This window comes from Delphinapterus leucas, chromosome X, assembly GCF_059928025.1.
Source record: "Delphinapterus leucas isolate spDelLeu-1000000601 "Yukka" chromosome X, BTC_Dleu_Yukka2, whole genome shotgun sequence".
NCBI lineage: Eukaryota > Metazoa > Chordata > Mammalia > Artiodactyla > Monodontidae > Delphinapterus > Delphinapterus leucas.
In genome coordinates this window covers 102,445,383-102,469,897 of record NC_143150.1, presented here as the reverse complement: position 1 = coordinate 102,469,897, position 24,515 = coordinate 102,445,383, and the positions used below count along the sequence as shown (strand labels likewise).

Here is a 24,515-nt window from a genome sequence, read left to right as displayed (position 1 = left end):
CAAAGTTACTAAGTAAATTAAAAAGAAAAGCATTTTTCTCCTTTGGTTTCTATACTCTGGTCACTAGTCAAATCATAACTGATCCTGCCAGGATATGATTGAAATATGAATGTGAATTAGAAACAGTAAAATTCATTTACTCATTTAACAAATACTTGAATGTTTCTAAAGTGACACAGTTTAAGGCACTGGTAACACAAGTTGCTACCCTCATGGCTAGGCACACCATTATCAGTAAATAAATATAGAATACGGCAGGTATTGCTAAGAGACGTGAAAATACAAGAAAACAAGACAGGGATGCAGGCTGCTCTTTTAGATGAGAGCTGAAGAAGGCCTCTCTGGGGAGGAGCCATTAAAGCACAGACCTGAATGAAGTGAGGGGTGCAGGTCAATGTAGTGGGAAGTGAGCGATCTTGGGTAGAGGGCACAGGCAGTGCAAAACTGATGCAGGAGCACACTGGGTACAGTGGAACATCAGTAAGGATGCTGTGGATGCAGTACAGCGGTACAGAGAGCAAGGAAGGGAACAGCATGAGATGAGATAGAAAAGACAGCCAGAGGCTCATTCAGGAATGGCCTTGTGAACCATGATCAGGGTTCTGGATTTCATTCTAAATGTGATGAGCAACTGCAAGAGGAATGTGAACAGAGAAGTAAAAACTGATCTGAATTATATTCTAAAAGGATTATACTGCTTCTTTTGTGAATCAGCCAGTTCCTGGAGTGAGGTGTTCACCTAGCCTGCTTTTAATATTCATTTCAATGTGTTTTATTTAGCAAATATTTGGTCTTCATGGTATAATATAATGATATAGTTTCCCTCTAGTGGGAAAAGTAGAAACACAGCTCCATTAGGCTCCACTGGCTTCCTTCTCTCTCTTGAGCAGCTTTCTTAGAGATGGAAATTTATTGTGTTGTTTGCCAGATGAAAATAACCCTAAAACGCTTTATGCTTCTGAATTATTTTACTCTCTTTGGAATCACTGAGAAAAATGCATGTAATAGCAAAATTGAGAAAAAAATATAATCTTGCATTTGTAAATAATTTTCTTCATTTAATATAATATATAGATGCAGATTAAAATGTCTCCTTGCCTTTCACAGATGCTGCAAAGGAAACTAACAAACACACCTAGAGTCCAGAACTCAAGAAAATAACACCATACTATGTTTCTACTTTACCACCAATCGATGAAACATAACAGGCATTGGCTGTGGTATTTTCTATGCTCTATCTCAGAGGCATAAGTAAAGTTGTATAGCGTTTTAGAATTTGAAGGGAATTTGAGGTTCATTTTATTCCCCCTCCCTACTTTTTGGAAAAGAGGCAACAAAACTACCAGCCATGAAATTGTGCAGACAGAAACATGACAAGAACTTAGAGATTCTTGTGTTATTTCTAGTTTTCTTTAAGGGGATATTTTTCAATGTTTTCAATATTGAAATATTCAAAATAGTCAATATTCAAATAGTCAATATTTTCTAACATGGGGATATTTCAATATTTCAACAAACATTTATTGGATGCCCACTGCATTCTAGGTGAAAGAGGTAAGACAGATAGGACACGGCCCTTGTCCTTTGATATTTCATACTCTATCATGGAGACAGACACACAGATACAAACAAATGTGTTCAACAGTAGTAGTAGAGGCATGTTCACTTATAATCCATTCATCATGTTTATTGAGCTCTAATGATATTCCAAGTACCACTTCTGCCTGCAGAAAGAAGGGAGGGCTTCAGAGACGAAGCACTATTTGAACTGGTTCTTGAAGGATGGACAGTACTCGGTCAGAAGAGAAACATGAAAACACCTCTAGGAAGAAGAAGCAGTTTCCATAATGCTTAGAGATATAAGAGGCTGTGCCCATAGAAAATTCACATGGGTAGAATGAAGGGCACAGTCACATGGAGATGTTTGATTTAGACTATAAAAGACTTATTAGCATGTCATAAAAATACAGACTGGTTTCTATAGGGAGACATTTCAGAGGTTATTTGAATTGTAGATGCTGTTGGTACCCTATCCATATACTCTCATCCTCATAATTCCAGTATATGTCAGCCTGACTTTCGATTGTCAGCACCTGCACTTCTTTGCCTGACTTTTCCTCTGGCCACAAAAGCTACTTTGCCTGACTCCGAGGCAGGTACAGTGTTCTGGGAAATTACCATTGCTGTTTCCCCGTCATCACCAACAGCCCTTACCAATGACTATCAGCATTTACTTTATAAATACTCCAATTCCCTAGTCCTTCCAGTGAGGTAACTCTGAGGGGTGTGTTCTGCACTGGTTTCCAAAATTTTTCCAGGAAGATTAAGCTCCAGGTGCTTACAGTGACCACTGGTTTGATAATGTACTCTTTATTGGCTGCCTTCTCTTCCCTGTCTCACTTTCTTTCCATATCCCTTCTTTTACCTCCCAGATTAAGTACTTGCACTTGATTCCTTGCTTCAGATTCTGCCTCTGGGGAAACCAAAGGAACAAGTGACAAGACCAGATTTGTATTTCAGAACTACATCTCATGTGTTTGTATGCAAGACAGCCTAAAAGGGAGGAGACTGGAGGAGGACAGGCCCCTAGGAGGTTAGTCAGTGCATGGATACCTACCTGTGCACAGTGATGACTAAGGTAACATCAGTGGGAAAGGTCAGGGAAAGTAAAGACTATAAAAGAAAAACTGAGTAACTGGATTCCAGGAAAGGGAAAGGAAGAAGTCACATAGACAGTTTAACTCAGACATTACCACAGAAAAATAAATTAGGGGGAAGTTCAAATTTGGGAACTGAGATGTTGCACTTGAGGAAGAGTTATATCCTCAACTAACTCAGTAATGGTGGTGTATAAAAAGAAGCTACAGACTTAGAAGATAATTTAAAGACAGAATTGATAGGACTATCCAGCCAAGTCCCCTAAATATCAAATTTACATAAAGGAAACAATATTTGTAGAATAAAAAACATTTGCCCATGAAAGGTTAACATGAAGCTATCAATTTCTCTCCTTTTTAATTTAATCTATAACTACTTAAAATTAAGCAGTACATATGAAATGAATATCTTGATGGCGATACTGTAAACTGTCCTAACCAAAGGGTAGTTTGATATGGATAAAGATCTGTGAATAGAACTCCTTTTTAGTTTGAAATATAAGCTGGACACTGATTTTTCTGTCAAAATCTAGACTTGAAATACCTCCAGCCATCTCCTTGTGCCTGACAGGATGGAGAGGAGGGCTGCAATACACAAGCCTCTAATCAGAGATGGAAAGCAGGTGCAGGACCCCCTCCCAAAATTTCCCCATTCTGCATAAATAATCATTTAGAGGAGGCTTTCTGCAGATATAACAGAAAGGAACATCCTCAATAATACAATTAGTGGGGATTCTGTCATTTAAAATCTGAATTATGAAAGACTCAGATTTTTCTGCAACTTGTCTTAAAGGCCATGGGGGAGAAAAAGGAAACAATCATCCTAAGTCCCAGTGGGGCATAAAAAGATCTGTAAAACCATACAATAAGAGAAAAGGACCCAGAAAAAGGCAACCCCTCTAATTTCACCAAGTCTTTAGTGAGAACTAGATGTCAGGTATCAGAATCTCCTCATGCATTATCTGTCATTGTCAGTTACACAATAAAAAACATGCTATAGTCAACTGTACTGGACATGTGCACAGTTTTCATGATGTGCTATGTTTCAGTCATGCTGTACTGATCAGTTTGTGACACCTTGAGTTGCTGCCATCCTTCAGGTGTTGCTCCCAAGAGATGGAGTAACTGGAGTTACAGGATGGACTCCAACTGCAGTACACAGTTGGCAGCTGAATTAAAAATTCAAGGCTGGGGCTTCCCTGGTGGCGCCGTGTTTGGGAGTCCGCCTGCTGATGCAGGGGACACGGGCTTGTGCCCCGGTCCAGGAAGATCCCACATGCCGCGGAGCGGCTGAGCCCGTGAGCCATGGCCGCTGGGCCTGAGTGCTCGGAGCCTATGCTCTGCAACGGGAGAGTCCACAACAGTGAGAGGCCCGCGTACCGCAAAAAAAAAAAAAAAAATTCAAGGCTGATTCGGCTTTTATTTTTCTATGTGTTATATGTACCCAAGTACAGATAACTCGTGAAACCTCACTTGGGCTCTCAAATTAGAGAGCTGCCCTGAATTGAAACCCTGGCTCTGCAACTTACTAGCTGGACAACACCAGACAATTACTTAACCTTTCTGAGGCTGCTTCTTCACTGATAATATGAGTAAAATAAATACCTAATCTTAAGACTGTTATAGCAGAGATAGCAGTGTGCTACAGGTCTAGCAGTATGACACATGGTAGGTGCTCAGTGAATTATTATTATCATCAACAGTATCATTATAGATAACATCTTATTCTGAAGTCTAAATTTGTAGGACCGAAGGTAGAAGAGTTGTGGAACATAGGACAATGTTTTAGATGGGTTGCAGCGATGGCTACCTCTTAGATCTTCTAGCAATTATTCAAGCAGGTAGCAAACCCACCCTAAATCAAGGACCTCAGAGAAAAAGAGAAGACAAGAAAACCTCTAAAATTTGTCTGGCTGTGTTTATAAGACTTAATCATCAGCTTTTAGTAAAAACCCTTTAAGAGTATATTATCTAACACCAAGATAGTGAAGTTGCATACTATAGGCACCCAACATACATTTGTTAAATAAATGAATGAAAATATGGATATATGAAAAATAATCTTTACAACTGTTACTTTTTTGAGCTGTTTTGGTCTTAGATTTGTGGTCACAGGGAATTTGCTGCTTCATAAATTGCCAACAGAGAAATGGTTTAAGAAAAAACAAATTACAGTTAGCTAGCTGTTTTCATGCCTGTTTTTCCCTATCAGATTATAAGCCACATTCCTCAGTCTTCTTTCCGTCATTCACTCAGCTATTTACTGAGTGCCCCAGAGTACCAGGCACTGCATATGGTACTGAATTAATGATGTAGTTCTGCGTAGAAATGTTTCCAAGTGGTAGTGCTATGTCTGTTTTGATTTTATGTACTGCAAGTTTCAGCAGAAGCAAAAAAAAAAAAAGAATATTTCTTTGTTGAGATAAGTATCATTCCCTATGTGTGTGAATACCAAGATAAAGCTTAATATTATTTGGAGAAGAAAATATTGTGAGAAAAGTGGAGAAATACAGACCATTTTCAAGCAGACCAGGATGAGTAAAAAGGGAAAATAGTCCCAAATACACATTTACAAAGAATCACTAAACTGGTGAGACAAGCCAACCACTCGAATAAGTATGTTTCCTAAGAAGCAAGCAAGATAAACAACCATGATTTTTAGCTAGCATTGTTTCAAGAAGGCAGATTTTCCAACTTTGTTAATCTTACACCCAAATCATAAATGGATTATTATGTTTAATAAATATCTTTTCCAGAAGTCAGCTACAGGCAACTCTTAATGGCTTTTGCAGATGGGAGAAACTTTTTCATGACATGTTTCAAATAACCAGTAAGTTTTACCTTGCTTATATGCAAAGTGAATGCTAAACTAATGGTTATTTCAAGAAAAGCTTCCATAAGCAGTCTCAAAAGAGAATGAGTAAAATTAAATCTCAGCACATGTACAGTTTTAAAATGTAGCAGTATAATGCTCATTTTCGGTCTCAGCAGGTAGAATAATACTGTATGAATGTTGCTTTAGGGATTCGTCTCGTTATTTTATAATTTACTAATATTTGTGGCAGCGAGAGTTAAATCAAAATCTTTTTTGACCAAATCCATTACCTTTAACTTATACTCATTTACAATATGTTTTCTGTTATAACAAGTGCTTATTTTCACATTTTCACAAATTTTGCTATACTTGGGAAAAACTATAGAACTTTTTAAGAAAAAACTGGAACTTCCAGTTATTTCTGTAAGAATGTTTATAATAGGTGCTTTAAACAACAGATTTCTTTATAGATTCTGCATATGCCATTATAAAGTAAGTTAAAGGCTAAATGGGATAGTAACTAGGTAGCACAATAATACTGGGTATTTATAAGAGAATGTCTAGACTGTCTCTATATCTTCATAAATCAGAAATATGAGTATTCTAAAAATTATTCAAAACATAATTCCAGTTTTAAAGAACTGTATATCATTTCAGAACAATTTATCAAGAAATTCTATTATAATTGACTCTAATCACTATGTTAATAAATCCTAGCTGCAAAGATAAACATACTATAATTAAAATATCTAAGTTATTTCATTGTGAAAATAGGAAAAGAGCCGTGGCAAATCCATGAACTGAGAAATAAACTGCAGAATGATGGAATCTTTAGGAGAATCTTCATGTTATACTAAATGATTCACAAAAGAGACCTTTATTACACGAGATCAACAATATAATGATATTGTCGCCACCGCCTAAGACTTCAAAATATTTTTTGTAATAGTGTTTTCTACTCTATTAGAAAGTATCTGTCATGCTATTTAGCCAGTTTTATAGGTGTCTCAATATAATGTCCAGTCCATAATAGGTACCCAATAAAGAGTGAATGAATGAATGAGGGATCCAGTAGTGAATGAACCACCCGTTTAGGATTCAGTAGCCTCCTAGCCCCAGGTCCACCAGTAACTACTATGTGATCTTGAGCACATCACTTAAGAGATTTTAATTAGATGTATTTCTACATTCTTTCAGCCCTGTGGACCGTTGTTTTCATGACCCTTGCATTCTGACCAGTCTTCATGGGTATAAGAAGATGAACACAAACAGCAGGGGGCAGCAGAACACTTCTGATTGTATAATTTTAGACCAAATGACCCTTCAAATCCTGAGAAATTTCATCTATCCCCATCTTTAAACAGCTTTAAAAAATCCATCTAACAGGCTAGATGGTTCTCTCAGTGTCTTCATTGTTGACAGTCACAGGGGCTTATTTTGCAGTCTTCAAATCAGATATGACTGACAGGATAAATTGAAGGCACCAACAAGAATATTTCAGTTTCAGTCATTTATAAGAATATTTAAGGAGATCCTTATAAATGAAACTTAAACTCATATCAAATAATGTACTGGGCTTTTAGTCTTATAAGCCCCTTTCCTAAATAGCTCCCTGACTTTTAGTAAAAGTTCCATTTTACCTGGGTTGATATTTTAATCCAAGCTGTGCTTCATAGAAAGATGGGTTGCTAAATTAATGAATATGCCATTGAACTCAAACGACTGAGTTGTCTGACGGGTCACATTAAACATTATGATTTTTCAGTATAACCATGTTTATTTCAAAACAGATTTATACCTTTAAGAGTACACATATTGGAATTTTTTTTCAGTTTTATGTCAGAAAAAAACAATTTTGCCTTAAGATCACCAAGGGGGCAGTAAAAGGAGGAAAAAAATACTGGATGTGAAGAAAGACTGTTGGTAAACACATCTGTTGCAATTCCTAAGGCAACAGCCCTTGTCAAGAGCCATTATTTATTCGTGTTTTAGTTCGAAGTTTAGAAATTGCCACTGTGCTCTGTGAAATGCTTAACACATTGAAAACTGATACTATGATAAACCTGTAGCCAATTTACCTTAAAATATAACAAATGCCTCTTGATCTGTAAGTAATACAGCAACCACATTACTGTTTCTGCGTGAGAAGGGAGGATGGTAGAAAGGTTCATGAAACTTTAATGTTTGAAAGTAATGAATATATTTACCTGCTGCAAAAAGCATGACAGCAACAGGTCTGTAGAAGCGCCTTCGAGATCCCACGCAGATGGAAATCAAACCCACCAGGAATGCAATGAGAATGATGGCAGCACCGCCCAAGAGTAAAGCCAGAGTAGCAATCTGCCAATCTGGAAAGAAAAAAGAAAGGCATTGCTTTTTTCAAGCAGTACACTATGCTCAGCAGCAGTCACCTTGCTGCAGCTAAATAGACGTGATTTTACTGCATACCAAGCATCCTTTGGGATTTGAGATGTTTTGCAACAAAAATTACTACAAATGTCCTTATTCAGAAAAGTCTCCTACATTAAGCTAAACACAGTTGTTTTTTTTTTTAAATCTTTTTTATCCATGTACCCAAATCTCACTTATCCTTCCAGACCCACCTTGAAATCTTCGCTAAGCACAGTTTTTAGACCACAGGTTTGCCATGCTTTTCTTCCAAGGACTCTATTAAGCATTCATGCTAAATTGGTGCCCCCTGCACAACCTATTGTCATTATTATTATTATTTAATTTTCTATTGAACTATAAAGTTCACAAATCATAAGTATAGAAAGTAGAGAACTTGATGAATTTCATGTATATTTACACACCCACGTAACCACCACCCAGATTAAGATAGAGAACATTTCTATCACCCAGAAAGTTCCCTCGTGCCCCTCCCGAGTCAATTATCGCCCTCCTACCCAGGCTACAAACCAACATTATTTACGTATTAGATTTGCCTTTTCTTAAACTTTATATAAATGGTATCAATTCTTTGATGTCTGGCTTTTAAGTCTGTATTTATTTTCTGGCTTTTATGTCTCTGATATTCAACCACGTTGTTGCATGTGGCTGTAGTACATACTCTGTTTTTTTTATTGCTGTGCTTTCTTAGAAAGCCTTCCTTTGCACACACACACACAAAACCCAACTTTTTAATTGCCTTTCTCTCCCTCCCCCGCCCCCAACTAAAACAACTCCCCCAGCAAATTAGCATCAGGAAGATTTGTTGTTTTTTCCTCTTCTCTTTCCTTTCATTCTAATCTTACTGTTGTATTTACCACCATAGGGATGGTTTCTGAAAGTAAGTATTCCCAGGGTGGCAGAATGGACTCTAAGTGGCTCCTTGGCTCCTTTCTTCATTCACACGCGTTAACAGTAAGCATATACTGACCACTTACTATGTGTAGGCCTCTGTACAGATACTTTGAGTCTCCCATGCCCTGAATGAAACCGAAACCTCACTGAAATGTATTTGTTATTTCTTATAAAATAAAGATTTAGAAAGAGTATGACACAAAACTGGCCCATTTTCCATTTTATAAGAGTAGAATGTTCTCTAAGAAGTAAAGTGAATATATAAAAGCACTATCCAGCTTAGGAAGCATCACAGAAAATGACACTGTGGAGAACATTCTTTCATGGGTTTTGTTTCAAAGTCCCAGGCTGCCTCTTCTGGTCCTCACTTTAATGTATGTGCAAGAAATAAAAATAGACTTTAACCCATGGTTAAATTGCAATGCAGTCTATCCAAAGTCAAGAACTCATGATATTTTGATGCTGCACTCTGAAATTATCCCTCCAGACAGCTCCCAAAGTGCACTCTTTACCACTGCAGGATAAGGGACAAGTAGAGGAACCTACAGTGCCCTAAGATTTTCTTCTTTTATTTACACTTGTATAACCCTGCCTCAAGCATCCTCTTCCACATCCTCTCCTCCTAATAAATTCTGGAAATACAGCTGGCACTGAACTAGAACTCGCACAGCATTCAATAAACAAACAAACAAGGGAGAAAACAGAACAAGTCCATACTCCTTAAAATATAAAGATGAATCACAAGAAAGTGGAGAGCATTTTTTTTATGCCATCTATTTGTAACAAAGCAATATAACTTCAAACAAAAGTATATCTGGCTTTCAACTAGAGTTTAAAAGGATAGCCATACTATGGGTTTTTTGTTGTTGTTGTTCCATAAAAGCATGTAGCTTTGAATTAAAAAAACAAAAGAACAATCCTTACATTTGGAAGTCTCTAAATTTTTTTGAAAAAGTTTATGCATAGCACAATTTTATTGCACTTTAACATAATAAAAATCCTTCTAAAAAGTTGTAAGTTGAAATTTCTGAATAATAAATCAAATTTTCATTATATCTAAATGTTTGAGGTACAAAAAAAATAATAATAAAATCAGTCCATCCAGACATCAATCAAATTCCTGGAGGCTTTAAGAGCCAATGCTGAACATTTTCTTGTTGGAGTATTACTTTCATAAAATGAGTATTGCTTTTAGCAACTTACTCCAATTTATTTTAAATAAATAAGAATTTTGAAAGTATCAATTTTGTTTAAATCAAGATACAACTTATTCACTCACTTTAAAAATATCTTAAAAATAAAAGCACAAGATTGCTTTTTTCCAATAAGCTCTTTCACATAGCCCAAAAGGCATAAAATGCCATACATTTGACTATTTCTACTTTTCAATCCAAAATAAAACAGGAATTTTGATCAATTTTCTCTACTTTAAATATCCTCAAAGAATAGCTAAAATATATGTATTTATTTGCATTTTGTAAAGAACAAGACTAAGAAAAAAATTAGCAAACTTTCCCTCTAAAGGGCCAGATATTAAATATTTTCGGCTTTGTGAGTCATGGTCTCTGTTGCAACTACTCAAGTCTGCCGTGTTGTGTGAAAACAGCCCTAGGCAGTATGTAAATAAAAGGAGCATGGTTGTGTCCCAATAAAACTTTATCTACAAAAACAAGTGGTGGTCTGTCAGGCAATAGTTTGCTGACCCCTGGTCTATACCTCATGTACTATCTATCTATCTATCTATCATCTATCTATTGATTGATTGATAGAATTTTTTTTTAATTAATTAATTTATTTTTGGCTGCATTGGGTCTTCGTTGCTGTGAGTGGGGGCTGCTCTTCGTTGCAGTGCGCAGGCTTCTCATTGCAGTGGCTTCTCTTGTTGCAGAGCATGGGCTCTAGGCACATGGGCTTCAGTAGTTGTGGCACATGGGCTCAGTAGTTGTGGCTCGCGGGCTCTAGAGCACAGGCTCAGTAGTTGTGGCACACAGGCTTAGTTGCTCCGCGGCATGTGGGATCTTCCCAGACCAGGGATCAAACCCGTGTCCCCTGCACTGGCAGGGGGATTCTTAACTACTGCGCCCTGCAAGGAAGTCCTTATGTACCATTTTAAAATGTTGAATTTTCTTTTAGGTAAAGGCCTCTCAGACAATAATAATTTCATAATGAAGTCAATTTGATTAATGAGTAATACAGGAGTGGAAAGTGATGCATATCCAGCATAACAATAGAAAACTGCAAAAAAAATCCTAATTTCACATGTTGAATTTCCTTAAAATAGTAATACTTTATTTCATACCGAAAGCCAATAAAATGCAATAGAAGCTACAGGAGAATAACAAGTATTAAAAGGGACTAGAACCTAATTAGGAGGGGAACCTCTTGTAGCAAAGGAAATAGTTCTAAAAAGTAGATGAATACAACCAGTTCTGATTTTCTTCTATATGTCCTGTATTTAATTTTAAGTATTGAGGCTGTGGCTAATGAGAAAGTCACTTTAGACATAAAGTCAAAAAGGAGCACCAGTCACCAGCATCTCCACAGTTATGATATTGCTACCCTTCCCTTTGGTCCACAACCATAGCTATGCCTGCTCAAACAGAAAAGCCATTTTATTTTCCAAGAGACTAGAATTGGGCCACATATGTCTGCCGCTGTCCTGGCCAGAAGCTGGGGCTTAGACTGAAGTATTGAGGCTATATCTCTGGTGGACGGTGCCAAGTTTCGGGATTGCTGTCATTATACCCATTTGGAATGATTCACTTGGGCAGGTTGCCCAGGACCAAAGCTTTAACTTGCTGACCAGTTGAACATCAATCAGTAAGCTGAAAAAGCAGTTTGAAATGGCTACCATAGTCAAGGAGGATCAGGGTAGTTTTCAAGGTTCAGCACTAGGCATATTGGAGCTGAGAACAGTGCACGTGGCATTGTGTCTCTTTCAGTAAACAGCAACAGAATCCACTGTCCAAATATTAGGACCTGCCTCACAGATGAGTTAAAGCCAGGGACTATGCAGATCGGTCTGATACCATTTTCCTCTTTCTTACTGAACAAGACTAGGAGATGGGGAATAAAACAAGTCAAAAACACTTTTATAGATACCTACTAATGGCCATTAAAATAATAGGCTGGGATTCACGTTTACAAAGACATGTATTTACTTATCTACCAAATGTAGATTTAACAAGAATATATACATATAAAATATTTTGCTATATACTACAGGACTCGGGCAATTTTACATTAATACTATAATAAATGACTGGAAAACTATACATGAATCGTTTTTTCCATTAGAAGGTTTGCATGCCACAAATACTTGCTATCCCATATTCAGTGTTTGCAAAACAAAATGTCATAAAATTCTCAATTTTCAGCTCCATTTCTTCAAAAAAAATCATCTATTTTAAGTTCTCATAATTGGTTAATTTCTATATCAATCTTAGTCCCCCAATTTTATAGCCCTCACAGTATTTAATCAGATGAAGTGTTAAGAGTCCTTAGAGATTTATTACTCGGCATTAGTTTTATACATTTCTATAAATGATATACTGATACTGTAGTGGAGCAGTGAACGTAAACCAGCTCTGCAGAACATCAGTGGCCATGGTTCTGTTTTACACATTGCAGTGCTCTGCACAAGTAAAATTGCTCATTATTCAATGTTGGGCCACCTGATTTGAAATCTGAGTTTGGTTTCTAAGACCTGAGAGAACAAGTGATAGTAGGTTTGGAGGAAATAATGTACAACCTTGGTCCATAAACTGGTTAGGTCTCAAGTGGGCTGGGAGGGATGTTTTAGATCCGGAAATGAAACCTGAAATGAGGCTGGCATAGTATATGTCAGGTTCCACTTAAGAGTATTTTGGCAAAACTGACACAGTGACACACCGGATGCGTTGGAACTGTACCTACAAAAGCCAAGGCTAAAGATAAGTATGTGCTTCCCTATGACAGCTTTCTCTAACAGAAAAAAGATAAAAGAAAAAAGGAAAAAAATAATTAAAATAAATAAATATATATAGATAAAAGACAAACACACAATGTTATACTTTCCCCCGCAGCTACAGAACAAAAATTGGGCAGTCCATACGTCAAAACATCAAGTCCAACATTAATGTGCAACTCAGGAACTAAATTCAAATCCTCTTTCTAAGTATTTTTATTAGCGGGTGCCAGAGTTTCCAATGTCTATAAATGCTTTAGTATTCTGCAGAATTGTGCTGACTTACTTTACAATCTAATACATGAGACTGGCCTGAAATTGCTACTGCATTATGAAAATTCTATGGGCCACATTATAACTGCCAAATTGGAGAATTCACATTCCCTTGGGGAATTCACGGTCAAAATTTACTTCCGATTTTCAGGAAAAGCAAAATCTAAATGATGATACATTTTCCACACTTTTGAGCCAAGGTCAGTGTACCACACCAGTGCCTAAAGCTTTCCTCCACCTGTCTCATTTCAAAACCTTTAACTCATCAGACACTGGCTAATTTATTTACCTCTGCAGGTATTGTTTATACGCTGAGATTAGTTCTACTGTATGTAAATCCTTGAGCACACAATTGTCACTTCTTCTAGGAAATTAGATATAATTAAAAAGCAATGAAGAAACACATTTTTAACCTTATAAATTCAAGTCCCACAGCAGGAGTGGGTGGTACTTCCCCAAGTGTATTCTAATATTTTAACGCACGATTCTCACTATTCCTAAAATTCTCATCAGAAAGTAAAATATTGATTTTAATAACTTTTATAATCACACTGAAATGTGCCAGAAAGGCACTTATATTTTTACCTTTGGATTCTCCAAAAGAATATTCACCAAAATGATATCCATAACTGCAATCAAAATCATTCACTACTCAACCTAGAAGAGTAATCTTTTCTGTCATCTTGACGCTATCTCACAAGCCATCCACAAGTTCTCCTTAAAGTTACTCTGCATGTGGCAGATGAAGTGGAAAATCGGAACCATTTGTGAGTGAGTTTAAACTTAGTTTTCTTGGCTAAGTTGCATCCTGACCTAAATCCGTCAGCATTGCATTAATTTTCCACTGTTCCATGGGATACAGACACAAGCAAAGGCAGCCAAAAGAAGAATCCGGATTCTAATTTCAATAATTAAAATGACCATCTCCTTTTTCAAACAACTAATATCAAAACTAACATTCACATGCAAACAAATATTTATGGCAAACAACTACGTCTTTCATAAAATGACAAACAGTATAGACACTGTGTGCACCGAGCTGCACACAGTCAAGTGGAATGTCAGAGAAGCACCTACTTTAAAACCCATGTTAAGTTGGCAACAATATGATTTAAATCTCACTCTTTAGGCCCATTTATGGATAAAAAAATGTGTCAGAAATACAGCGCCAACCTGATTTTAAGCACATAAATTACCCCAGGTAACCATCCAAATACATAATGCAACAATTTTAATGACCAAAGTGCAGGTCAATTTAACCAAAATTTTGGAAAATTCTGGGGGTCCAAGAGTGCCAAACAGGTTATTAATTTTCAATCCATGACAATTTCATTCAAGACTTCTGAGTTGTTTTGTGTTGATGTTTGAAGAACACACATACTTTTTTCTTTACAAATAAAGGGGCACTTTAGCTGCTTCACAGAATTCTATCACAGAAAATTTGGGGAAATGTAATTTATCATCTAAACACCATAACATAGTGTTTTTTTTTCCCCAAATAAAACCATTGTATACACTGCTTAGCCAAAGCCCTGCTATTAAAGTATGTTTCAGTATTTAGACAAAAAAGAAAGACACCATCACTGCTAATGGCTGCTGTTTCTTACCAAGTATTATATTAAAGATTTCGTTAGCATTTGATGGTAACTAGTATTATCTAATGGGTACTGGTATTTCTCAATAGTAATTCCTAATCATAGTACATATATAAACTTATGATGTGTTTGTTACATCAAACATTGTTCTTCTCTACTCTTTGGAAAAAACCTAAGAAGGTTACAATTTGGAAAACTTGGTTATTTGGAAAAACGAGAAGAAAACCCATGCCAAGACTAGGAGTGGGTGACCTGCCTCTAAGCAACTAAAAAGCTTTTGTGATGGGTTTAGCGTAGCTAATAATAAAGAGCAGATGGAAGGCAGCCAGCCAGTCACCCACGATCAGTATTAAAACACCCCCCAGTAAATATGGAGGGATAAATTTGGCAAGCTAGTGCCCCCACCAGTTCCCTGTTAGCAAGCTTCTTTAGATAAGAGCCCTTCTTCTACCCCCCTGCAGAAGGTGAATTTATATTTATTTCCTCCTTTATAGTACTTCGTACATTTGTATTATTTCATTAATTTGTTTAAAAGAAACTTTCATTCATCACCTTGCTCTCACCACCAGAACGACTAGCTGATTTTGTACCAGGACAATGCTTACTCCCTGCTAGGAAATCAATGAATATGTTTCAATGAAGTTAACTACTTGGATACATACGAGAAGATAGAAAAGGGCCTCCTGGGACATGTCTATCTCTCTTTAAGTCACCTACTAGTGCTAGGAAAAGACTCCAGGTTGCCTTCACAAAGCACTATGCATTATGATGAACATTTGGTTTCAGGACCATAAAACATAACAGAAATAAAACTCCTTCTGATGGAAATTTGAGTCCTTTTGTGGATGTGCCTTTTCATGCATAGAGAATATGTGACTCGGAGTCCCAACTTCTATTTTTTTAACATCTTTTTGCCTAATACGCATATATTTTGAAAAGACAATCAATATTTGTGACCTTATCTTGAAACATGGCTCATTAAAACTATCATTTTAAATCTCACAACAGTTAATAAGCTGGTAGAGATAAAAATGATCTAGATATTTTTTTCCTGGTTTTCTGGAAACCATGGATGCTTCATTTTTGTAGGGGTTATTGTTTGTTTAGTTTTGTTTTGTTTTATTAATGGGAGTCTTTGGTGCCAAAGGCAAGACTACAATAGAACAGAAAATTGATGGTCTACTTATGTCTCAAAATCCCAAACAAATATAGGAGCAAAAAAGGGTAAGGAAGGTGTCCTTGTCTAATTTTCAAGGGAGATGATCCAATACTTTAAAAAGACTGGTAAGATTTAACTGTCCATGCCTTTGACACGTGAGGATGAAATTCTGCTTAAGGAAAAATCTGTCTCATAAATAAGTGTATCTTTAAAAAAAAAAAAATAAAGCCAGAACGCAATAATAAGTGTTTCTTGTTTTTGTTTTAATCTTTATTTATTTTTTGGCTGTGTTGGGAATCCACTGCTGCGTGTGGGCTTTCTCTAGTTGCGGCGAGCGGGGGCTACTCTTCATTGCAGTGCGTGGGCTTTTCATTGTGGTGGCTTCTCTTGTTGTGAAGCATGGGCTCTAGGCGCGCAGGCTTCAGTAGTTGCAGCACACGGGCTCAGTAGTTGTGGCATGTGGGCTCTAGGGCGCATGGGCTTCAGTAGTTTTGGCGCGCAGGCTCAGTAATTGTGGCGCATGGGCTTAGTTGCTCCGCAGCATGTGGGATCTTCCCGGACCAGGGAGCGAACCTGTGTCCCCTGCATAGGCAGGCGGATTCTTAACCACTGTGTCACCAGGGAAGTCCCCCAGAATGCAGTAATAAGTTGATAGGAAAAATCAGTCTCTTGATAAATAAATGTATCTTTAAAAAAATAAATAAAGTCAGAATGCAGTAATAAGTTGATCCAGTGAAATTTATATGCATATAATCAAGTTAAGAAACTTACATGGCTGGCTTCCACAGACTTTTGGAAGTGTTTTTCAACTCAAAATCAAGCAGTTGTTTTAAAGAACCCTATCATAGAGAAACTTAAAGAAAAAGAAGTTTTCATTGATTTTTAAGGACTAGCCACGGTAACAATGTAAAATTTGATGATAAAAAACATCTAAAACTTAATGGACTTGTCAACATAAATGAGTCTATTTGAAGACTCTTTAAATTCTATGGGAAATCAAATCTTGGATGATAAATAATCTTCTAAAAAGTAGACAGCTGTTTCACATGCAGTCCTTAACTTCTTCATCGAAAATTCCATACATGATAGTATTCAACAATCCTTCAAATACCAAGAGATAGTTATCTGCAATATTACTGGAAATTCTGAAAACCCACCCTGCAAAAATACTATGGCTAAGTACAATCTCTCTATTGAGTCTTTAATATTCTGTCTTGCCTTATTTTTCTTGTCCATGCAATAAATTTAATCGGGCAGGATTATTTTTTAAAATCTTTTCTTCTCCAAATGTGCTGTGATTCTGTGACTCAACATATGGGCAATTATCAAGAGAAGAATCATGTTATTAAAATAATGAAAAAACAAGCAAACAAAAAACATCCCTGCAATTCTCATACCTTTCTAGCACTACAAAACTTGGCTCCTGTATGGAATTGTTACATTTTAGTGTTCATGTACAAACCATCTTGTCAGACTCATACAAAACCTTCTAAGAAAGGCTAAAATTTTATCATGAAACATGAAGTAGCAAATTAAGAGTTCAGATTCTTAATCAGTTTGATCCTTGATCATTTGAGACTATAATCCAAAAATGACCTAAGGTTGAATTTATATAGAGAAAAACGTTCTCTATTTGTAGACAGGTTAAGTTTTTGAGGTCATTTGATTCCAAATCTAGAGTAATCCCATACAAGCGACTAATCATTAAAGCCATGTGTTGGTTGAGGGCAGTTTTTGCCCCAGCCAAATGTTATTTATACAATTGATTCAAAGTTCTTAAAGAAAGAAGCTATGTAGTTGTCTTGGTTCTTCAGAGGCAATAAAGAAAGAATGCAGATTTCCGGCTAGACTCCAGTGTCAGACTATATACTTGCACATGTGGCCCAAGAGCATTTCCTATCCTACATGCTCTTCTACAATGTGACCTTGCCACTGCTCCATCAAGAAGTAGAGCCCAATTCTCCTCCCCTGGAATCTGGACTATACATATGGCTCCTCTGTGATTTCCCAGGCTGGTTCAGACAGAGACTGGTTCTCTTTGAACCCTTGCTCTCAGCAAAACTACTCATCCTGTAAGAAAAGAAGTCCAACTATGCTGAGACCACCATGCTAGAAAGGCCAGTCCCAGCTGAGTCCAGCCTCCCAGCCATTCCCAACAATAAGTCAAACCCTGTGAAACCATTTGGAAGAAGATCCTGCAGTTCCAGATGTTCTAGTTTCCAGCCATTCAAATCACCCTCAGCTCCAGCTCCAGACATCCTGGAGCAGAGACAAGCCATCCTCATTATGCCCTATCTGAATTCCTGACCCACAAAAGTCATGAGCATAAAAAAATAACTGTCATTTGACACCACCAACTTTGGGGTTGGTTTGTTTTCCAGCATTAATAACTGGAACACTCTTGGAGAAAATCTGTCCCTACCACTGATTGAGAACTTGGTAAACTTACAAAAATACCTGGTCTCCTCAATAATATATGGAGATAACATTAGCTAAACTGCAAGTTTATTCAACACTGGGAATAATAGAGATGTCTGGCCTGGAGTAGTACTGAATAAAAGGTAGCTATTAGACAATAAATTTGTGATCATGATTTACCAAGAGCACTGTTAAATGCTGGGAAGTACATATCAAAATTTAAATTTGAGACTAACAACACACTTCATCATTCAATGCAAAAAAAGTTTACCACTTAAGGAGGAAAAAGTCCTCAATTATTGAAAAAAATTATCACTTTGGGTTTGCTTCTCTGAATATATAAGGAAGAAATGCAACCCTAATGAGCAGGTATGTTTGCATATTTAATCTTCATGACAAATCATCTGATGACAGTAAGCTGTATGAGGTCATATGATTGGTAAGTGGTCAAGTTCAGGGCAGTTTGAATCCAAAGCCTCATATATTCTTCACAACACTACTCTGCCCTCCTAGAGGATTATGTTATAATTTATCAGAGTTCATAAAGAAGTTTACTGTGATATTTAGGTAATATAATCCAGGGACTTATTTTGGAGCACCTAAAATCCTTTTCACTAATATATCCAGTAGTACTTTGCGGTCTCACTAAGTGGGCTTAGTATTAAACAGAAACCTGAAAGTGATTCTTCAAATTTATTCCTGACAGCGGGCAAAATCTATTGCTTGAGATATGCTTTTGTTTGTTTTGGTTTTGTTTTGAAAGGTTTTATGAAAGGCCAGGCTTCTCACATATTCATCAAATCCCTTAGCTGACAAAGATTGATCTAAATGGCTCCCTGGAGATTACAATCATTCTACAAATGTGAACAAAAGAGGAATTATATCTGCCCACAGATTAAAATGTCCTTTGTAAAAATCAATCTGGGGAACTTCAGAGTCTTAGGAGACCTTAAAAGGAAATCATCATCAAGATCTTGAAATGTTATACTGGGTTTTCTCTGGATTATTAATCAAGAAAGTTTTGGTGCTAAGTGCTGCTTTTTGAATAATTTTCCACCAGTCTACGCTGTATAGGTTAAAAAAAATTCCATTTGTTCTACTTCTGTTCTTTCTTAGGAAGCCAGAATAGAGTATAACTGTTGTGACCTCCAGGCTTGCTGAGCTATTTGTAAACATGCATCAATATCAACTCATTTCAAGCAACAAGCTGAACTTTCCCTGGAGTAAATCACATTGCAAAGTTTTCCAATGAAATTACGTTTCCCAATTAAGATATGGATTCAAAATATGCACAGATGATACACATCTGAACCCAGAATCACTGTATCTCAGATTTTCTAAGATTTGCAGGTGTTTAGGCAGTTCCGTTTATCTTAAACTACCACCCAAGACAGGTTTTCTTATAATGCCTTTTAAAGTGGATTTTTATATCACAGTTTTTAAAAAATGAGCTACATACAAAGCACTCTTAAAAGAACCCCTTGTCAACTGAAAATAATAATATTCACCTGTTATTAGCCTACAGCGCACTGCCATTTCAAAACTGCCAGTGACTCGTTACAAATGCAGCTATTTTTAGGACAGTGCGCTAATGTTAATATTCCTTGAAAAAGGAACCAACTATTTAATCAAGTATTTTGTGGATGGAAAGCTGGATAAATGCCACTTGTTATATCCCAAAATTGCTCTCAGTAAATTGTGTTCATTTGGCCATCTGCACACCCTTACATTTTGCTTAGTCAGTAAATAACACAGACGTCAAAAAAGCGATCTGATTTATATGAAATAGCTACGTATTTATAAATTTTAAAGAAGAAGTATAAAATTACCCTAGAGGTTATACAGTACGTTTGAAGTCAAGTTTAGGGTGTCAGCTTTCTGTATACACTTCAGTAATCCTATTTGTACTAAGGATTCTCTTATAATTGCTATGGCTGTGAAACCCTATAATTATATTCTAGGAAAAAAGTTATCAAAACTAAATGCGACTAAGCAAAAGTCTAAAACATTACTATCATTTAAAAATAATATTTAAGATGTATTAAAAGGCTGCCAAAATCATCCTTAGAAATTCTGTGGCCAGCAGCCATGTGAGTACTACCTATTCTAAACTTCCTAACAAGCATACTTAATTAATTTATTTTTTTCCTGTTTCCACCGCGAATGACAGTCTATTAGCCATTTTCTCATTTGTCTTTTTGGGAAATTTACAGCTTAAGGATGAATGCCTGGATAGTCCCCCATACACTGAATTGGGACACCGGAGAAAAGCATTACAGTTGACTGACACCCGGATTACTGGTTCGTACTAGAAGTGCTGACGCAACCTACAATACACCAGGACACAAAAGGAATGGTTCTGCTGCTTTTGCTTAAAACCATAAAACAGGTTATAAGCGTCAAACGATGCACATTTGGTACCAAAATTAAAATGCGGCTTTAAAAATAATGGCTGAGGGGAAAGTTTCCCTAGGAACTGGGCCTAAGTAGGACATATTGTCATCGGTAGAAACATTCCTGAAATTTCCCTTCTGTATTTACAAGCTTGCCTCTTCACGGCAGTTTCAATTCTAATTAAGACAAAGGTTTTTAATTAAGCCCTGAAGATGCTGGTAAAGGGCCTTCAGTAAAACTGTCCTTGGTGGTTCCTCCTGAGGTAATTCATTTCGAGACAAAGAAGTGGATCTCTTAAAATCTTCAGAGAAGACATTTCCCTCCCTGCTTTCTGCTATTCAACACAGCAAACAGACTGAGAAAAGCTGCCTGCCCTTTGGAACGGGCAAGGAAAACATTGCTCGTTTCACTTCAAGCTTCCCCCTTGTTTCAGAATACTGGTGCACAGAAGCTTCAAGTGCACCGAACACTGTAAGAAAATAGACTTTGTAAAGTGGGGAGATGAGCGATTTTCCAGATTTTGTTTCCTTTCCTCCTGCATCCTCCCCGTCCACCACCACCTTGGGGAGGAAAAATGAACTGCTACTACATAAAGAAAGTCAATAACTTGTTCCAGATAGCCTCCAACAAAACCATTTCCACCAGCCCAATTTGCTTCTGAAGTATACTTTTTCTAGGATGAAAACTATTTTATTTTCAGGAACGCAACAAGAAATAAATGCTGCAGTATGAGTTTCAGCAAGAGGGTAGAATAACAGGTTTAGAAGAAAAAATCAGAAGCTGTACCAGCCTCCGATTTTTACCTTGCAGAGTCCTATTACAACTGTATTTGCATTAAGCTTGTGTCTCCCTCTTTCCTTGCTTAGAGAGGAAAAAAGCAAAGATAAATGGGTATGGAGGCAATGAAGGAAAGATTAGCAAACACTGCAGACGCGCCACAAACTCGAGCTGGCTTCTCCCCATTCCCCACATTCCTGGCCGAGAGAAAAGGATACGGGCCTGAAAAGAAAATGGGAGTTGAAGCTTGTTTCTCCTACCTATCTGAAAAGTCTTTATGCAATCAGGGGGCTATTATTTCAGGAGACGGAGAGAAAGGGGCAAAAGATTCACGTTGCTAAGGAGACGTGCTGGAGCTGGCATTCCTACATAAATTTCCATTTCTATTGGAGAGGGGAAAGAAAGCATATTTTCTCCAAAGTTTATTTGGATCCCCTGGTTACTGAAGAAAGGCATTTTACCAATTTATTTTATCTTTAGTTGTAAACAACCAACCCTGAAAGAATTAAAAGACCTAAATGTTGACCTCCCGCTGCCAACCAGTCCCCTCCACAGTAAATTAAGCAACAAAGACGAAATCCTTCAATGGAAATTTTGAGGTAATATCAAAGAAAAAGCCTTTTGTAAACAGACAAATTTATGGAAGAAACTAAACCAAGTGCACTAATTTCTTTTATAACAAGAAACCAAAGACAAAAGCAAATCTGATTTTTGTGGCTCTTTGTCCTATTTCAACTTGCCTGGAACTTGACACGTTTCCAGTAAGGCTTTATAAATAGTCCCAGAGAAGACAGGGAACTGTCACGAAGGAATTTAATGAGTTTCTCAGGGGTGCGCGTTTAAGTGTATAAAATCACAGCCTGGTCTTCTGCCTTTTATTCCCCTTTCTCTGCACTGACACCAGCAGCTGACGAATCAAGATTAGCGAGGAATAGGGGTTTGCAGCAAGAAATCGGAAGTTGTCAGATTTCTGCTAAGGGCGTAACATTGGGAGGGCAGGGGAAGGCAACCGGGGCTTAAGGAGAGAGTAAAGCGGTAAAGGCCCTCCGTGACTACCTAATTCTCCGTCGTCCACCCCATCCCTTTGCTGTTTCCAGGGCTGGCTGAATAAGCCACAACTTTCCAGGCATCTGTGAGTACCTCATGCAGAAGAGCAAGAAAGATCTGGAGGACTGAAGAGGCATCTGGAGTGGGAAAGAAAGAAGAGCAACTCTCAACCAGGACGGTGTCACCAAAAAAGGCAAGGAAATTAAAGCCTGTCCCTCTCCCAACTCTTCACATCGCTCAAAAATTTAAGGAACTAAAATCCAACCGAAACTCACGGGAAAACCCAGGTAAAGTGGAGTAGAACAGGCAGAAACGGGGGCACTCAGAGGTAAACTCAGGCACATTCCTCCTTGAGAGAGAAGTGGGGAAGGCAGACAGAACCCACAGCATCCTGGTGGGAGTTGGGGCGCTTTTGCTTGTGTCTTTTTTAACGCGGGTGTGGAAGGCGTTGCATTTTCAACACAGCCACATGGTTCTCGCCTTAAATGATAACAATTACCCAAAATAGCATACGTGTTACTCCAGAGCCCGAGGAATGGCCACGGGAGGAGAGGGCGTGGGACATTGTACTGGGTTTGGCGACCGGGATTGGGGAGAGGTGAGGGGTGGAGATCAGGGAGTTGGCTGGAGCCCGAGGATCCGCGAAGGGCCAGGATGGAGGGGGCGGACTAGGGTGGGGGACACAGGAGAGGCGGGTAGAGGCAGTAGCTGTCCAGACAGCGGGGCGCGGGGCGGTCCGGGGCGGGAGGCAGGGGTCGCGGCGCGCCGGGCCCTCACCGCTGCTGAGTGTGGACTCGCAGTGCCAGATGTCCAAGCTGGCGGGTTTCCGGCAGGACTCCCACAGGGACAGGTAGTACTGGTGGTCGGCCGTGACCCAGGCCGGGCTCAGCACGGCCCCCAGGTCCAGACACAGTGCGAGGAAGATGCACACCAGCCCGACCAGCTTCAGCGGGGTCAGCACCGACACGCGCACCTCCTCCATGCCGCTGCCCGCCGAAGCCATGTCCCGGGCGCCGCAGCCGGCCCGCCCCGCCGGAGACTAGGATGCCAGGCGGGTCCGGAAAGCCGGGAGCCCGACCTCCCACGGAGGGAAGCAGCCGAGCCGCCGCGCGCGTGGACTCGCTCCCTCGGGGATCCGCGCGCTTTCCGCCGCGCCACGAAGGTGGATCTGAGGGGCGGCCGGCCGGGGACCGGGTCGTAGGTAGCCGCAGCGACGCCGTTCCCGCCGTGGACCTTCGCCGCCGGCCCCGCGCAGCGCTCTGCCCGCGCCCGCTCCGCCCCGGCGCTGCCCCGCTCGCTCGCTCCGCCCCGGCCCCTCCCCGGCTGCGGGAGGCGGTGCCGAGCGGGGAGGGGCAGCGGTCAGCACCCGGGCCGACGTCAGGCTCCGGCTCCTGGCTCCAGGCTCCCGGCGCGAGAGGCTTGCGCCCGCCCCACCCCTGCCCGGTGCGCGCGGAATGGGTCCGCTCTCTCTCTGCCCACCGTGCGCTGTGCGCGCGCATTGAGTCCTCTACCCTAGTGTGCTGCGCGCACATAGCCCCATGCGAGCCCTCCGCCCCAGAACCGCTGCGCTGGGCAATTCCTCGAAGCTGCCCGGCCCCCGGCCCCGCCCCTGGCCGCGCTCGCTCCGGGGTCGCCTGGCTTCCCGCCCCCACCCCCTCCCGTCACGTGGATTTCCTTTTCTTAGCGAGCTGGGGTGGGTCCTTTTCTAGAAGGCGTCAGCTGTAGATTCCTAGGTTTCTTGGGCTGTGGCCATTGGAGCAAAGAGAGGTTCTCTCTCAGCGATGTAACACACCCCCTCCCGCCCCGCCAATTTCTCATCCCGGGGGGATTTGGAAGAAGGTGGAGAAAAGTGACAAAAGGCATTTTGTTCTCTTTTCAAACTCAGGATGGACCCAGTCTTGGACGCGATCTCTTCCCCCCCCCCCCCGCCCCCTCCCGCCAGTTTTCCCTATTTCCTAACTTTCCCCGCCGGCCTACTGCGGCTTCTATTCCCTGGGCTCGCCTCCTTTCGCGCCCCCTAGGAAGGGCGGCGTGAAACGAAAGAACGCAGGAGCTAAAATGGGAATGAGAGCTCCCACAAAATGTGATGTAAACCGTACTTGCTTCCCCGCTGCTGTGTTCTTTGTACGTT

The 24,515-nt window shown here is 39.4% G+C and overlaps 1 protein-coding gene across 1 annotated transcript in view; it reads right to left on the bottom strand.

The window, feature by feature from the left end:
- The window catches only part of TMEM47 (transmembrane protein 47), a 30,232-nt gene extending 6,759 nt beyond the window's left edge, over positions 1–23,473 (bottom strand). Inside the window, exons 1-2 of the mRNA XM_022563897.3 lie at positions 23,162–23,473; positions 7,680–7,820 (exon numbers count right to left, since the gene is read on the bottom strand). Of these exons, the coding sequence (XP_022419605.1) occupies positions 7,680–7,820; positions 23,162–23,387 (367 nt within the window). The 5' untranslated portion in view covers positions 23,388–23,473. The remainder of the gene's footprint in view (positions 1–7,679; positions 7,821–23,161) is intronic.
- Positions 23,474–24,515: the final 1,042 nt, after the last annotated feature.